This window comes from Anomalospiza imberbis, chromosome 1 (genome assembly GCF_031753505.1).
Source record: "Anomalospiza imberbis isolate Cuckoo-Finch-1a 21T00152 chromosome 1, ASM3175350v1, whole genome shotgun sequence".
Classification (NCBI taxonomy): domain Eukaryota; kingdom Metazoa; phylum Chordata; class Aves; order Passeriformes; family Viduidae; genus Anomalospiza; species Anomalospiza imberbis.
In genome coordinates, this window is record NC_089681.1 from 132,597,169 (window position 1) to 132,615,538 (window position 18,370).

Here is an 18,370-nt window from a genome sequence, read left to right on the forward strand (position 1 = left end):
TACCGCCGCGAGAGCTGTTTAGGAACCTGCAGCACAGCCCTGAAAGCGAATCCGCTGCTTTCACAAGTTTTATTATACACGGGAGCACTGCCTGCCCTGAAACCCTCAACCCTTCCCAACGGCAGAGGCCGAGGACCGGCCACAGCACCGCCGGGCTGAAGGACACGGGGCCGGCGAAGGCGCGCTGCCAGCGCCTCCCACCCCGGCACCGACCACCGCGGCGGGGGCCTAGCGCTCCTCGCAGCATTCGCCCCTTGCGGGACGGCTCCGTCCTCCCGAGCGTGCCGACCGCAGGCCCCTCGGCTTTCCACCGGCCCTGGCGTCTCCTCGCAACTGCCCCCGCACACAAGCCGCCGCCGCCGCCGCCGCCCCCATGACGCCGCAGTGACGCGCGCGGGCCGCGCCGGCGGGGGCGGGACCGTGCGGCCGTTGGCGGGGCGGGGCGGCGCCGCGTGCCCGCCCCCTCCGGTGCCCGCCCCCTCCGGTGCCCGCCCGCCCGCTCGGCGCTGCCGGGGCCGCTGCGGAGCCTCCGCCGAGGGAGCTGGGGAGTCGCCGCCGCCGCCTAGGTGAGCTCGGGTTGTCCCGGGCGTGCGACGGGAAGCCGACGCCAGGCATGGGCCTAATCTTCGCCAAGCTGTGGAGCCTCTTCGGTAGCCAAGGTGAGCGCGCGGGCCCGAACCGGCGGCGGGGCGGGCGGCGAGCGGAGCCCGCGGGGCTGCGGGGGCCGCCGGCAGCCGTGGGGGCTCGGGGCCGGCTCCGCTCGCCGGCCTTCTCCTGAAGGCCCGCCCAGCCAGAAGTTGGGCTTTGCTTTGTGCAGCGCCGTGAGCGCTGGTCCCGCGGCGCCTCATGCTCGGGGTCGCTTTGTTTGAGTTCCCGAGGTGGTCCCTCCTCTCCCCCTCCGCCCTCGGCGCGTTAAACGCGTCCTGTGCCCCTGGAGCCCTTCAGGCGGTGCGCGCCCGGCGTCCACGGCAGCCAGGACTGCTGAAGCTTTGATGGACGATGACGGTCCGTCTGGGCTTCGCCGATCCTCCTTTTTACGTCCGGGTCTGTTATTAAAATCATGTTATTTTAGTCTTTAATTAGAAGGAAAAAAAAGAACGCCAAACATGTAGGGGCCTTTGAGGTAAAGATCTGTTTGTGTTTTGGCAAAGATGTTACTTAAATACAGTTAGTGACCCAAGAAAATAATTTCTCCAACCAAAAATAAAAAAGGTCGTAAGGGGATAGTATCGCTTTCCGTGCTCTCCTGCCCAGTTCGTCCAGCCCTGCAATCATAGCTCATGTTCTAATCCAGAGCTCAGAATATGCATCTGCCACCACCTTTACCTCAGATGGTTATCATAAAAGTAGAAAATTATGGTTTGTCTGTTAACTTATTTGTTTTAGTGATTTTGGTTTACCTAGCCAGCTTTGATTAGAAAATTAAATAGTTAACAGTAATATCATTTTGCCTGCTCCAAGCTCAGGGCCTCAACGAAAAACAATATAAACAAATTAATTAATTGTTCTCTCATCAAGTTTCCAAATGTGTACCTCATTTCCACTTTAAAGTTATTGAAAATGCAATTAAGCCTTTTTTGTGCAATGCTCTGTGGAAGTTTTTGGAGGCAGATACACCTGGTGTACTTCAATAGTTTTGTGCCTGTGATTGCACATAACCCATTCTAATTCTGTACATACCAGAGCAAAGCCTGTTTGTGTGCACATTGACATCTGTATATCAAACTGTCTCTCATGGGATGGGATTGGGATCCAATCCCAGAGCATTTATTTTTCTCATGCATACACTATCCTACAACATAATTCCTGAAGTCTTCTAACAGAGTCTTCTGAATTTGTTGCTAATTTCTTGTTTTCCTGAACTCTCAAACCTATTTTACAAGATCCAATGTTTCCCCTGTCCTCCAGAAAAATATTAAATACCTTTTTTTTTTCATGAATTAGTGCAATCTGCAACTCCTTTTCTTCCATGAAGTATTTCAAAGACTCTGAAGAGATCTATAAGCAAGGAACTGATCAGCAGATAACTGATGACATTTAGTATTTGCCTTTATAGTAGCTTATGATGTCAGTATTTATCTTCAGGAAAACACATTGTTTTGGTTATTGTATATTATTTCCTGGAAGAAAAGTTATTCTTCATTGTGAGTGACTCTGGCTGGATGCCATATGCCCACCAAAGCAGCTCTGTGACTCCCCTCCTCAGCTGGACAGGGGGAGAGAAAACACAGCAAAAGGCTTCTTGATTGAGATAAGGAAAGGGAGAGATCACTCACCAGTTCGTTCCCATCATGGGCAAAACAGGCTCAGTTTGTGAAATTAATATAATTCATTACCAATCAAACCAAAACAGGTTATTGAGAAATAAAACCAGATCTTCTGAACACCTGCTCTCCATTCCTCCCTCTTTTTTTCCCAGGAGTAGCTTTGGTTTTGGTTCTCTACCGCCTCCCTGTAGGAGGGAACAAGCTATGGTCAGTTCATCACATACTGTCTCTGCCACTCTTTCTTCCTTATGGAGGGGACTGCATCCCCTGTTCCAGTGTGGGATCTCTCCCATGGGAGACCGTCCTCCATGGGCGTCTCCAATGTGTGTTCTTCCCAAGGTCTACAATTCTTCACTAACTGTTCTAACACGAGTCCATTTCACAAGGTGCAGTCCTTCAGGGACAGGCCATTCCAGTGTGGATCCCCCACAAGGTCACAAACCTGCCAGCAAACCTGTTTCAGAGTTCACTTCTCTCCACAGGTTGCCAGGAGCCTGCTCCAACATGAGTGTCCAGTGGGGTCACAGCTGCCTTTGGGATCTACCTGCTTTAGCATGGGGCAGGTGGATGTCTGCTCCCCCATGGACCTCTGCCTGCAGGGGCACAGCTGACTCACCATGGGCTGCGGGTGGATCTCTGGCACCTGCAGCACCTCCTCCCCCTCCTTCTGCACCAGCCTTGGAGTCAGCAGAGTTGTTTCTCTCACACATTCTCACTACTCTTTTCTCTGACCGTAATTTTACCTGTGCAATAACTTTTTCTCATCTTAAATATGTATCCCAGAGGCATTACACCTGTTGCTGATGGCACTGGCTGCATACATATAGAAGTTTCTAGGAGTTTCTCAGAAAACACTGTGTAGCCCTCTCCATTATCAAAATCTCACATTGCAAACCTAATACATTCATATATTTAAATGGTTCATGAAATATTAGTCTCACAGTTAAATAGATGACATAATACCATCAAATATTTACTCTTTGGCATTTATCCCAACAAAAGACTTACAGGTTGTGTCCTGATACTGGTTTAGTGTTGGATTTGTCTTTTGTTTCGTTTTTACTTTGTTTTGGGTTGTTGGGGTTTTTTTACCTCCTTTTCTTGTGTAGTCATAGAAAAGAAAGTGAGTTTCTTTTCGTGGCGAAAACTGAAATTTCATTTTAGAAAATTTGCTTCAAACATAAATTTTTGATCTAATGGGAAATTATTCTCCAACAACACAATTGTATTCTCTAAATAATACCATTACTAATAATAAAGCATAGTAATTTCTGAGTTGATTTTGGTTGCTCTTCCAGTTACATCAAATCTTGATAGCTCCTTGGAGAATTCACAGGCTGTCCTGTGAAGCTGCTTGTTGAGCAGACTAGCACAGTAACTTGCACATTTTTTTTGGCTGTACAGAGGGAGTATTCCAAAGATGCAAATAGGGTCTGCTGTGTGAGGATCATGGTATCAGTTCTCATGGCTGATGTGAGTTGTGTGATAATCTGCAGCACTTCAGACTGGCAAAATGAAAGGTGGAGCTAAGCAAAGATTTGAAAGTTCCATCTGTGTTCCATCAACTAGAGCATAGGGGGTGAGGTGTGTCTAAATCTTTCAGCTCTCAATATATAATTGAATGATGTGAACTGAAATAGATATACTTTTATTAATAAAATAAACAGTTGGCTTTAAAATAGACGTTTGTCATTTTTCTAGATGATTTTCTAATGTCTTTGTGATATTTCCTTTTTTTTTTAATTTGACAAAAACATTGCTCAAGTATTGTTTTATTTAAAATATCATTCTCTACAGCCATTTAAAGTCTAGTTGCTAAATTATACAAGTTCAGTTGAATTTACCTTTATTAGTAACTTACTTTCAGAAGTTTAAAAAGAATCATACTCCAAAAATGACGTGCTGAAGCTATGATTCGGTAGTCATGTGGATAGATGGTGGAGCCATTAAGTTAGTGTCTGTGTTAACACATGTCTGAGTAAAACTTGCTTGACTTACCATTCCATCATTATTACCAAGATAGCTCTTAATTAAACTGTGGGTTAAAAATAGAAGTGAATGTCAGCAACCCTGATAAAGATAAATGACTGTTATCAGTACCTTATTTTTTTTTATGTGGTGTATAGAGTTCTTTGAGAAGCTCACAAATCTGGGGTTTACTTATTTTTGGAACAGTAATTATTCAGCATCTTACAGGTTGCTTTGAATAATTGCTACAGTTATTAAAAAAGTTACGTTAAGAAAAGTATTGGTAAGCTCTAATTCAAGATGATTGAGCTTCTGTAATTCCACAGTTTACTTCATTTAGCCTTACTGGCAGTTCCCAGTCAGGTTAGGAGAGACTATTATCTGAAAAACCAAATGGTTTTTGGTTCCTCCGACTACTAAAAGTTATTGACAGCTTCTCTACTTCCTTGTAATCAAATCTGGGGATACGAAATGTATTTTAGCAGTGTGCTTAAGAGAAGACTGTAAGTTAGCTGTTTGTGTGGAGAATGAGTCTGTGTATTGAAACGTCTTTGACCTCCAGAATTATGCTATTCCTCCTGCCTTCTTTCTAGCAAACTTCTATCTGCATTCTGTCTTCAGCTCCGAGGCCTCCAAGGTTGTTGCTCCTTGGAACCTTATGAGTATTTTGTTTCACAGCTTGAAAGCTATCAGTACTCATTCAGTAGTAATGTCTTCCAAATATGATAGAAGTCTCATCATTAAAGTATTTAGATTTTTTTTATTTTTATCTTTTGCAAAGTAGAGAAAAAGGCATGTTGGGAGAATTGACTCTCCAGTTTTGGGTCCTTTTACCATAGAGAAATATCGATGAGTAAGGAAGAAAAGAGCATATTATGTCTTTCTTCTAACATCTGCCAGAAGATAATATTCACTGTCCTGTGTTTTTGTAATACTATACTGCCACAGATTTTTTTTTAACTGTATTGCATATCAATTTTTTAATCAGTGTGCTAGAAATGGTTGATGAAACCAAGAAGTCCTTGGATTCTTTTAAAGAGTAGTCTAATACTGTATTTTCTTTTTTTTCCCCTGCTTATGCCTACTTCTTCTACTTTCCCCGTCTTCCCTCCCTCTTCCTACGTGATTAATAAAGACTCTTCTGCTCTCTCAACTTTGTTATGGATTTTCTTCTTCTTTTGCCAAGAACATGGTGGACTGGCAAGATATTCATGAATACAACCTAAACTGAGTTTGAATACCAGCCAGTGAAAGGGAGAAACTTGGGTTAGTCTGTAAGTACAGAACACAAATAAATCACTGCCTATGATTTACCCAGTAACTGTCCTTCCTCCTAAATGTGGCATCTGTCTTCTCCTAGTTACTCTTGTAAACAAGTAGATGTCGTGCTAAAATTCTGTTCTTAGTTTGGTAGTTTTTAAGCTCACATGTTTTTCCTCTAAAGCACATCTATGTGCGAATTTTTTGTTTTCATCAAACTAGACAGAAATTCAACTTTTGAATATGTTTGTAAGTGAAGAGTTTCCATTACTATAGTTCTGGAATCTGCTACTTGTATGAAATACCCATGATTTCATCTTACTGTTTTCATGCCAAGATCACTATTAATTAACACTTGTGTGACTGTTTATTGTTTGTGCTTATTCAATCACTGTATGAAACACCATTTGACTATGAAGTAACACAGATAAGATGTGCCTTTCTTTCCCAGTTAATGTTGGACCATTGTTGGACCAGTTAATGTTGGACCACACTGAAGTGTGCTTCAGTGGCTTTCAAAAGCAGCCACCTCAATGGAGGTTTTTTCTTCATTAATTATTGTGATGTATCGTCCAACACTCCAATCATTCATGCCTAAGATGATGTGTTCCAATAAGAAGATGAGAGAGCAGTGTAATGCCTGACTGGAATGTCTTTTCTTTCTTGAAAATAACTTAAACAGAATGCTGCAAAAGTAGAATCATCTTCCTGGCAATAGCTGATAACATGTTTGGTTTCAAAAAAACGGGAGAGTATTTCTGTGTTTGGACCTTTGAAAGCTCTTTAAATTGAAGTATGTTTGAAGAAGAGATGGACAGTCAAGCTACTAGGCATGATTTATTAGCCCTGAAAGTTAGAAAGGACTTCATACTACTTATGTACTGGGAAAGGTTATTAATTACTGATGCTATTGTTAGTGGGGCTAAAAGTATTCCTTCATTTACAGTCAGGAAATGTTCTTTTCTTAGAATGTGTTGACAGGATGCAGTAGGGGAATTGGCACAGGGAAATACATTTTACCATGTGTTGTGACCCTACTGCATAGCAAAACTTAGAAAAGTTCCAAACAAGAAACTATTTCATTACAGTAATATTCAGTATAAAAAGACCTAGGTTACTATATATAAATAGATTTTTAACCAAAACACTTCAATTTTTCCTTAAACCATCCACTTTTGGGGGAAAAAACATCAATTTGATACTTATGATAGATCTTCTGTAGATCAAGTGTTGTATTTTGTGGGAAATCTTTAAGCTGTGAACCATGTTTTGCTTTGAAATAAGTGCCCTAGAAATGTAAATATTATCTCTTTAATAGAGAGTTTGTTCATGGAGTTTTTATGTATCCATTTGCAAATTTTTCATTCTCAAGTGGTTTGCTTTTTTTTGGTCAGTAATTAGATCAGTATGCTGTAGCTTCACACATGTAGCAAAAGAACTACCATTCTAAGTGGTTGTGCTACTGGATTTGAAATTCTAAGAGGGATTATTTACAGAGAATCATATAAATTCTGGAGGACTTTTTTGCTGATCTTGTTTGTTTGGTTGATTTCTGTTTTGTTTCCCCTGTGCCTGGGAACAAACAGTATTGCAGCAATTGCAGGATCACTATTTTGTATGCTGGACTTCACAGTAGGTTGGGGCACATGATCTTTCCTTTCTGCTCAGCACTGATGAGGCCTCACCTGGAGAAGTGTGTCCAATTCTGTGCTCCTCAGTACAAAAGTGTCATGGACATTCTGGGGAGAGTGCAGTCATGGGCTGCAAGGGTGATTAAGCACCTCACATGTGAGAATAAGAGGTGCAAAGAGAGAGAGCCAGACTTGTCTTAATGGTGCCCAATCACAGGACTGGGCAGTGGGCACAAACTGAAACACAGAAGTTCCCTCTGAACATCAGAAAACACTTTTTCACTGTGAGGGTGCCTGAGCAATGACCCAGACTGTCCAGGGAGTCTGTGGAGTTTCCATCTTGGATATATTAAAAACCCATCTGGACATGGTCCTAGGTCACTGGCTCTGTGGGCCTGGTTCAGCAAAGAGGTTTGATCAGATGGCCTCCAGAAGTGTCTTCCAACCTTGACCATTCTATCATTCTTTGACTTTTCAGTTCAGAAGTTGCAAAATTAGAATCTGTGCCCTATTCAAAATACAGTTTCCTCTTAGATTTTACTGTGTGAATAGTGGTGGTACCTTAATAAATGGTTATTATTGATCCTTGAATGTTAGGGTAATATCTTTTGCAGACTTTAGATATTTGTTGGTGTTCTTAGTGTGATACACTGCTATGGATTATATTTTTTCATTGTACTTTTCTTTCTAAAACTAGATGTTGTAGATGAAGTAATCATTAGTAACCATACACTTATTAGATTTCCACTGCTGACTTTTCCTGAGACTGGAGTCTCAAGAGAAGATGAGGCTTTGTTTGGCTTTTTTTCTGTCCTGAAGTCACCAGTCATCTGTGTAAGGTATTGACATAAAAAAAACAAGCAGTAACTTTCTTCAGTAAGGGAGAGTGATTAACCAGAATTATAATTATTGCTGTTTCCACTGATTTATTTTTGTCTTCTTCTTTTTTATTTTGTTTTTGTATATGCAGAGCACAAAGTAATCATAGTGGGCCTTGATAATGCTGGAAAGACTACTATTCTTTACCAGTTGTAAGTATATGAACTAAATGTTTTTCTGTTTGCATTTTATTACTTGTCACTGTTTATTCTTTGAAAATTCAGCCTTTTAATCTGGTGTAATCTCTAGGGTTCTAGATCACACTTTGTACATTAATGATACTAGTTGTTCTAAACAGAGTAAATATTTAAAGGATAATTGAAGGAACTGCTGTGCTTTAAAACTGAACTGTTAAGTTGAACAACAAATTTGTACATCCAAGCACAAAGTGAACTGCAGTTTTTTTTCCCCTGAAAGCCTGTCTGAATTTGTATGCATAAAAACTATCCTGTTTCCAGTAACTGCAGAAAATAACATGATTTTTAAATTAATGGAAATTCTAGCCACCCTGCAAAAATCCAGAAATGTTTCCAAATGTTTCTCAATTCCAGTGATAGAGAATTCCTAAAAATAGTATTTCAGCTTTCCCAGGTCCTACCTTACTCATTTTCAATAGCATCATTGCACCCAAATCTTGGCAGAATTACAAGAATATCCAGAATCAATTCAAGAGTGTTGTCAGAACCATAATTACTATTGTAATTGTGCAAAAGGAGGAGAGTATAGATAAATTAATATCCTTGTATTTGAATATCAAAGCAGCATAGTATGCTTTCCAAAAAGACTCTCTATTCATGAATACTTTGAGCAAGCTGAAACGTGGAACTGAGAAATTTTCAGCTATGTAACCAAACAATCTTTTGGGATTTAATATCTAGTTACTAAGTAGAGTGCTTTGATAAAATTATATTCCGATTTATATTTTGCACAGTTTTGTATTTGGTTTTCTATTTGGGATCTTTAGAATGGCAGCTCCTACTTTAAAACAAGTGCATTTTAAGTGTCTCTTAATGTCCTTTAGGAAGACAGTCCTCTTATAACACTTAACCATTTGTTAAGCCTTTTATGGGCTTATTTTTCCTTGCTGATTTCTTTAAGCATGACTACAGTCACTACTTTCTAAAGTTCAAATGTATAGCTTTTTAAAAAATATGCCTAATTTTTTTAATATTTTCTGTCAGTTACACTTATTTACTTTTTCTACAAAAAACTGTTAGAATTGAACTCTAACAAGCCTTGTGGATTTTGCTGACTGGTCTATATGATGTGATATTGTTTCCTTTAGCTTAATGAATGAAGTGGTTCATACTTCTCCAACCATAGGAAGCAATGTAGAAGAAATAGTGGTGAAGAACACTCATTTCTTAATGTGGGATATTGGAGGACAGGAATCATTACGGTCATCGTGGAATACCTATTATTCAAACACAGAGGTATGAGAAGATGCTTTGAAATCTGCGAATTGAATAAGTTTGTTTGAAATTATATTTATTTATTAGGAATATTTGTAGACTTTTGTAGAGATTGTAGCTGTATTGTTTTTATATTCTAATGAGGGAGAATAAATTCAAAAAGTGTGAGATATTGCTGGTATGCAGCCATTTTACTGGTAATATATTAAGTATTTTTTCTGTATACTTTACTGTAGTGTTATTTGGTCTATGCTATAAACTGTGAAGTTAGATTTTTCCTAGGCAATCAAAGGATAAGGAAATACATTTTAGATTAAATTTTTGCATGCTTTTTTTAAGTAGATTAAGAAGAGAATTTTGAAATGTACTTTGCAATTTTATGATGATTTGCAGTGGTCAACTGGACTTTTGTACATCCAGTCTGAAATGGTTTTGAAATAATGATAATTAGGAGGAAATGAGGAATGAAGGAATAAGGAATAAAGGAATGAAACTTTCTCTAAGCCTAGGCAGCGGTATTTAAACAGCTCATCAGCTCATAGCTTTTATCCAGAGGAGGAAGGAAAGTCTTGCTGTGCACTACTCGTGAGGTACTGGCAGAGCTGTTGTTGCTGGAAAGGTTGGAGAAGAATTCAGCAACAGTTTACTTGTGGGTTTTGTTTTTTATGACAGTTTTTTTGAGGCCAAGAGGTTATCAGTACAAAAAAGCACATAAAATCACTGAGGACTCTCTTTGAGACATCTACACTGATATAAAATATTCTAGACTTAATTTCTTACCATTTCTCCTAAAAGCAGAGACCTCTTGTAGATGCTACTCTTTATATAAATATTCCACCCTCTTGTAAAATTAGCTTTTTTATCTCTTCCTTTTTCTATATCTTTTCCTATGCTTCTGAAGAGAGGTGAGATCAGTGATCCATCTGAGATCTACTGTAAGCCTGATAATGACATCTCAACCTTCACCTCTAGTATTTTAGACTAATTTTTTATTTTATCTGGAAAAGTGTAGCTACATCTAAGAAACACGTGAAGATAAAGAGACTTCTACCAGCATTATCTGGTATAGAGGAATAAGTTCTTGGCATTTATCTTTGATTTTGGAATTTGGAGAGATGCATATATTATTTTTCTGATGCTTTTGGGATGTTCTTCATATTCTGTCTAGCAAGTGTTTGAAATCCAGTGCCTTGTAGTACTTGGAAAGAACTTTCCCTTTACTTAGAAGCTTTGTCTGCTGGAAACAGTTGAGGAAGAAAGGAGATCTGTTTACTATGCTAATCCTAGCCTCCCTCATATGAATAATTCTGTTACTGTTCCACCTCATCTGCTAGGCATCTCAAAGTCACAGCAGCATTAAATTGACTCAGGTTTTCATACTTTGTGGTCATTTTCAATGGCTAATGAATCCCTTTAATTTTATAAGACAAAGTGATTTAGAGAATATGTTGGAGAATTACAAAAGTGATTTCTAATTCTCTTTTTGCTACTCTCTTTTCTGTCTTTTGTCACTTTCTGTTTTCTAGTGTCCTCTGAAAGTGTCTGTCTCTTCTGTAAGAAGGCTAGTGGTAGTGGTCTCTTGAAATTGTGCTTTCTGTTATCTATAGGCTTTATTTACATATTATACTATTGATATTTTTCCCTAGTTCATCATTCTGGTTGTTGACAGCATTGATAGAGAGCGACTGTCTATTACAAAAGAAGAACTTTATAGAATGCTGGCTCATGAGGTATGGTGGGGAGTTGGGATGATAGTTTTGTTGAGAACAGTCAAATAACATTTCATGTATTCTATATTAACAAAAATAATTCCGTCAGAAAAAAAAATTGAGAATAAGTATACATTCATGTTGATCACATTTTAAAACCATGTAAGCTATAAATAAGCAGAAAATTATTATGAAGCACCCTTCTAATAGGACTTGTTTAATTGTAATCAAATCAGTCTTTACTTTGCAAATGTTGAACTTGTAAAATATGTTATGCTTCATATTATTGTAACTGGGTATTGTCCTTTACCACTGACTAGTTCAGTTAAATGGCTAAAATTTCAGGAAACATTTTTATTTTAGTTTTTATTTTAGAGAAATGGAATTGCCTCCTTTTATTCTTTGTTCTAATCCTGTTTCTTAAAATTAAGGAGTAAATATCATACTATGGGAACATTAATTTTAGTTCATTTTCCTTCAGAATTATTTGTTTGTGTTTTTATTATATGTTATCATGGGGACTGTTCAACATTGGGTCAACTCACTCAAACATCCTAAATTAATTTGTACATTTGCTTAGATAAAATATGTTAAAACCTTTTGTGATCACTCTGAAGCTGAATTAAGATTGTTTTAAATCTAAATATTCTCCTTCACTTTTGAAAGAAAAGGATTTAGTACAGTGCAAGTAATCCGATTGAGTTCATTTCTCTAAGAGACTTGTTGTGTTTCACATAAGTGAGTTTTTACTTTGCAGTTTTATGGTAATTGTAGTTTGGGTCTAATAGTAAGGAGTAAATTCATTACCAAAAAAGGTGGAAAAATTACTTCTTGTGCTGAAGTTTTCACATGTAGTTTTTTTGTTTCCAGTCTCAAGCTCTTAAGAAACTGTGATCTACCATCTCTTGAGATCAGTTGGTAGGCTTAGACTGGGCTACTTGTAGGGTTTTTCAGCTGTAGATCATAAAGCTTTGTTGTTTTTGGGTTTTTTTCTCTTGGTGGAAAAATACTCTCAAAATCTAACATGCATTGAAATGTATTGAACACTTTTAGTTGCAACTATCAGCTTCCTGAGTATTAGATTTTTTTAGTCTTCTGCTCTTTTAAAGCCATACATTCTAGTTCTTGTCTGTTCAGAATGCTAAGTTCCATGCTAAAAAAAACTATTTTAATTAGTTATAAAAGCTGATGCAGCATTATTAAAACTCCCTTTTTAGAACACTAGAGTTAAACTTAACAGGAATTCAAAAGGCTTTCTTAAATTATTACTGCTTTAATCAATACAGAACTTCTTTAATGAAGTTGAAAGAATTTCAAGAGACTGATATATAGCAGGCTTTTCCATTTGAATAGTGCTTATTGTAGGACTTGCAATGTTTAACCAGAAATAATTCCACTGACTGAGTAATTTGGAGCATTATAAAATGTATTTTGACAAGACTTTAATCAGTTATGTATGAACATGTGGTCAACACCAAAGGGATCCTCATATAATACATTACAATTTGATTCTTTGTGGTGGTGAACACTTCTGAATAAATTAGGTTTTCAGTCTTACTATAACAAATACTTTGTGTGGTAAGCCAGTTAAAAGTCCATGCTCCGGTGAAATTGTAGATTAGCTTGGATACAGTTCTTTTAACAAATGAAGTTAGCACAATAAATAGCCTTTTAGTTTTGTATAATAACTGTTATGAGTACTCTGAATCATTTCTAGGATTTACGGAAGGCTGCGGTTCTCATCTTTGCGAACAAGCAGGACATGAAAGGCTGCATGACAGCTGCCGAGATATCTGCATACCTCACCCTCAGCTCCATAAAGGATCACCCGTGGCACATTCAGTCCTGCTGTGCTTTGACAGGAGAGGGGTAAGTGCTTACTGCTTACTATGGCAGTTCCTGGTAAATGAGAATACTGATTTAGAAGTCTGCTGACACCAAAGTGTATTTTCTGGAAGTTCATATTTTCTGAACTTTGCAGTCAGAGGGACATTATGAATTTTTCTTTTTCATAATTGAACCTTGTGGGTTTTTTCATAGCTCAAACTCCAAATTCATATGAATATCTTCCATTTGTTGTTGAAAACCCCAAAACAAAAACCAAACACTACCCCTCCACCTAAGTATGTAGCTGTTGACGTAGCTGTCTACTCTCTCTGTACTACTTTCTTACTCCTCTGTGTCTTTCTGTATTTGAAGAAATAAGCTACTGTTCTATTCCTTTATATTCTAAACAGGAACCTTCTAAGCTGGGAGGTTGAGGTGTTCAGGGTTTTCTTGGTTGGTTGGCTTTTTATATTAGCATTGAAACATTGTTTTTGATCAAAAGTTACATAGATCTGTCATAAAACAAATTTTTTACCAATATTAAACTTTGTTTCTATCTGGCTAATGTAGCTAATTTTGAAATTTGCATACCTTATGCTAACAATTACTAAAATGGAATGCTGGGCTAGCCTTAGATCCTTAGTCTGTAAATATAAAAAAAACCCAATTTTGGATACCTTCTACAAATTGGATAATGTCTTGCTTGTATGGTGTGAAGTGTATTGATTTTTCATCTTGGTTTTTAAAGCAGTCTTGTAATGTGTGATATTTAGAGGTTTTTTAGCTGTGTTGTACAACCTTTACAATACTGTGGTCTTGTGACATCAAAAATAATGAATCCAACTGAGTATTTGGGAAGGGAGAGCATCTACCTCACTTTCTAGCATGAACTATTGTCTAATGTCATGGAGATGTGTTGTAGAGTGAATGATGGCATTAACTTCCTTAGGGTGGAATGTGTTAGTGAGAAAAACTGTAATATTTAGTTTGAAGAGTTAACTCTACTTTCCTTCTACCAGTTTTGCTAAAGTCACTTTTGAGTACACAGTTTATGGATTAACCAAGATCTTCAACCAAGCTGACATTTGAAGGGAAATAATAATTAATAAATAGGAGGTTTAGTTTAGAAACAGTGGCTGTCCTAGGATGCTTCTTTCATATTGTAAAACAAAAACTGATGAATATTTAGAATACTTTAAACTATGACATTAGTGAGAAGAACTTAGAAAAAACATTCCCAGAGTTAGATAGCTGAACTGAGTCTTCCTTGGGAAGATCTGGGGGGATCAAACTGATGTGAGTGAAGCTAACATTCTTGGATAGCTAAACTGATTTACTGTACAAAGGTAAAGTTCAAAGAGGTATTAATTAGGTAACTAGAACCCTAGAAAATCAAAGGAAAGTCTATCTTCTAAAACAGAAGACTTTTAAATGGAGATGCAAATTGAGTTAGGAAGCAGATTAGATCCCATGTGGTCTTAGTATTCAATATAAACACACTTTTAATTTTGTAATGTAATTTTGATATACTGTCTTTTCATTAAACAATTCAGTGTGGATAACCTGCTCTTTATCTTTTAATATTAGTATGTAAAGGTCTAGCTTTCTGTAGAACAAGGAAAACTTTTTTCTTTCCATGTACTTGTGGGTAAGCATTTAAGGATAGTGTCTTTTAGGTTTACAAGGGAAAAAAAAATGAAATACTGCCAAGCTTCACTAAAATAGAATGCTTGACCATTTTCATGTGGCTAAAGCCGAAGTAGACTTAGTTTAAAAGACTGGTTACTCTCTTCAGCTTTCAATCCCATTTCCAGTTGATCTAATTCCTTTTAAGTAGCTGTTTTTGCACATACAAACAAGTAGAAAATAAACTTGAAGATGCTGGAATAGAACTTGTGCCAAATATAACCTTTCTTTTCTTTCAGATTATGCCAAGGCTTGGAGTGGATGACCTCCCGTATTGGAGTGAGATAGCTTTTTTTTTTTCTTTTGTGGTTTTTTTTTTTTTTTTTGCTTTTTTTTTTTTTTGTTATTTCCTCCAAAAGAAGAGACTTCTATTTATCCTGTGAACATGTACATTTTTCTGTACTTTTGGCTGCTGAGGCAGTGACCAGTGTTTAATTTATATCAGCCAACCTGTAAGCTGTGCTTGAATCAAGCACAGTTGAACTGAAACACAAAAGTATTTTCTTAACTTTTTTTAATACACTAATCTTCAACTGGATGAACATATGTGAATCTGTTTTTAAGCATTGAAATTCTTCTGAATATGAATTCTAACTTTTTTAATGATAGCTTTTTAAAATCTGTTTTGTCATTGTCAGTATTTCATATTTCCTCTTTCTAAATAGTTGTATAACTTACTAACATAAATGAGCACATTTTATTTAATAATTAAAAGTAGTGTTTAGGTTAACTTTACTCTACCATAGCTTTAACCTCAAAGGATAACCATATCTCCAGCTGGAATTCCTGGAACATTAGTAGAGTTATAGACAGCACGAGAATTAATAGTTATGAATGCAAATTTTTAAGTGCTTAATGAACTAGTTATCGTTAATATTGTGGTGGCTTTCAATCTGATATACAATGGAACTTCTGCCTTAAAAGAAATCTGTTTCAATCTCAGTTTCTCTGGTATGTAGTTCTAGGACATTCTTATATTCTTCTACTTGAAGATACATCTTCGTACAGTGCATAAAAATATTATTACTAAGTGCTGGTGTAGTCATTTAGAACTTGAATACCTTTTCAAAGATAAATGGGTAATTAAATTTGGAATCACAGCAGCCAGTGTTATGTGTAGACTTGCTGTATTCTGTTAAAATTTTAAATTCTGTTTACATGAGCCTTCCTCACCTTTTAGTGAGAGTGCTGTTTTCTAAATGAATACAAATCAAAAGGGAAGCCAGATCTATATACAAAACCATGGTGCTGTATCTGTAGACTTCAGAGTGAAGCTAATCTTGACATCCATTTATCTACTATCATACATGTTTTCAGATTCTGTTGCAGAGAAATTATTTTGCCTTCATTTTTGTTTTTGGTCTTATTTGCACAAGCAGAGAACTTTTGACAGTGTTTGAGTTAAGTTCCTTCACCTGAAATTTGAAAAACAGGTGATGAAAGAGTAGACCCAGTAACTGTTAATTCAATTTGAAGGGAATTAAGTTAAATCTAAAGATAATTTAATGATACAGAGTTAATAGAGAGCATTAAGCATCAAATAAACCTAACCACCTGTCCCCCAAAAAGCCCCACATGAAGACTGAAAAAAACCAACAAATCAAAACCAATAGTGGACACCCAATTCCTAGCAAAGTCCCAGCAGCAGTCAGGTACCCGGCCTAAATGCTTGGCAGGTTTTCCAGAAGCACCATTCTGCACTTCTGCATGCCTAAATGCCACATGGAGTTTGGTTACCTGAACCGTTTTGCAAACTGACTGTAGGCCTTTGATGACAAAATGGTTTTGTTTAATCTTGTTTTGAAAATTTAAGCATACTGAATTTTCTTTAATAAAATTTTAAGCTTTGTAAATTTCAATTTGCTTCCATTTTATTTAAATAAAACTAAATGAAATTTTAAAAGTATCAGCAAATATGTTGTCATAAGTGTTGGAAAGACTTTGAATACACATGGAAACAGTGATTGGTTGAATGAAGTTGTGTATTATTGCCAGTTAGAACAAGTGACATTTAGGACTACATTGAGTGTCAAGTCAAAATGTTCAGAAAATAAAGTCAGTGAAAAGTAGTGTATAAAGAAAAAAGATGAATGCAAGGCAAGGTTGAAATCTGATATTAAAGCTGCTTGCTGTGATGTTCAGCTGTTTTAATGTGTGAAAATAAGATTTGTTTTGCTCTTAGGGAAGCAAATTATAAAGGAAACAAATAAAATTATAGTATGAATGATGTTGCTTGTTTGGTGACTTAAAAATAAACCTGAAAATAAATCGAAATTGCAGACTGAAATTATGTCATTCAGAATGTAGTCCTGAATACTTAAAAAGAGCACTAGCTGGATGTATAGCCCTTTTGTTGTTTGGTTTTTTTTTTAATGTATGATTTGCTATTTAATGCTTTCTAGCTAAAACCATATGTAAATCTATAGTTCAGTTACTAAATCAAGTCTTACCTGAGGTAATACATATAACTTTGATTAGGAGAATATGGTCTGGTTGTAGATATTAGAATATCAGAATAATGGATGTTTTCTTTTAATTTCTTAGCACTCAAGACCTTTGAGTATCTTTGCAGAAAAAAACATTCCTAACAAATGCTGTGATTTTTATCACCTAACAGCTTCATTTTCTGCAACAGTTTTCCATTGATAATACTGATTTGTTCACAGCACTATTGCTGTGATTTTTTTTCCTATTGTTATTTTTGGGGGAAAACACCGTGGTATGGAATTTTAGGGGGCCTATTTTTAATAACTTCAGAACCTGTTAAACTAAAAGTGATTTGATCAAAATATTTTTAAAGAGTTGCCTTAGAATTAATACTGTGTGTGTCTTTGCATTGCCAAATACTGCATTATGTTTGCTAGTTTGAATATAGTAAATATCTTGCAGTAGTTTTGCACTTTGAAAGTATTCTGTGTTTAATATGCTGTTCACAAAGAGCAATGTTAATCACCTTAAGTTCAAGAAATTATGGTGTCCTATGCACATTTATGTTGTCCTGCTGTAAATGGGTTGGCACATGGCTTTTTATTTGTTCATGTTTTTTTACTTTTTGTCTAGGTAGCAAAGAGGTTCAGTATCCCCAAAGCAGGGATTCTTTCCAGCTCTTTAAACACACTGCACTCAGTAAAGTAAAGAGAACTTGGGCACAGCTGCTCAAAATATTTGTCATCAAAATAAAATTTAGTTGTTCTTTGAAGTTGGATGGGATTTTTGTTTGTGAGTACTCTGTGGTGTAGAGGTATTGCAGCAGTGTAGCCTTGTCACTTTCATTTCATCTCCAGTCTGTTCACTGGGGCAGAATGGGGGCCTACATCATGTGCAGCTGTAGCCAGTTCAGAGAACATCTTGGCTGGACACCTGCTTCCTTTCATCTCGGAGAAGCTCCAGCTTTGATCCTAAAGATCACATCGTTTCAGCCATGGGAAGTGTGGGTCTTTGTTTGTTTTAGTGAAGGGTGTTTGTTTTAGTGGACTGTTCCCTTTTACAGTGAGAACAAAACAAATCCAAACAAAAGACTGGGGAAAAAACTTGTATGAATCTTTGTGTGTGCATTTGACTATGCTTAGCATCTAGCTGAGTTTGCTCTTTCCTTTTGTACAGTCTGCCTTGTCTAAAGGGCCCAGAAGGCAGCAGTGAGGAGAGCAGGATGAGAAAAACCTAGCCAGAATGCCAATACTAGTGGTAGAAACTGGCATCTTGGAACAACCTTCAACTTCTTCTAAAATTAC

The 18,370-nt window shown here is 37.2% G+C and overlaps 1 protein-coding gene across 1 annotated transcript; it reads left to right on the plus strand.

Moving 5' to 3' along the window:
- The first annotated feature begins 509 nt into the window (after positions 1-509).
- Positions 510-17,838, plus strand: ARL5B (ADP ribosylation factor like GTPase 5B). The gene is made up of 7 exons (XM_068212553.1): positions 510-659; positions 8,097-8,157; positions 9,291-9,438; positions 11,064-11,147; positions 12,844-12,995; positions 14,879-14,918; positions 17,700-17,838. The coding sequence occupies exons 1-7, from the start codon at positions 614-616 to the stop codon at positions 17,772-17,774; spliced, it is 606 nt and encodes a 201-aa protein (XP_068068654.1). The 5' UTR covers positions 510-613; the 3' UTR covers positions 17,775-17,838.
- The last annotated feature ends 532 nt before the right edge of the window (positions 17,839-18,370 follow it).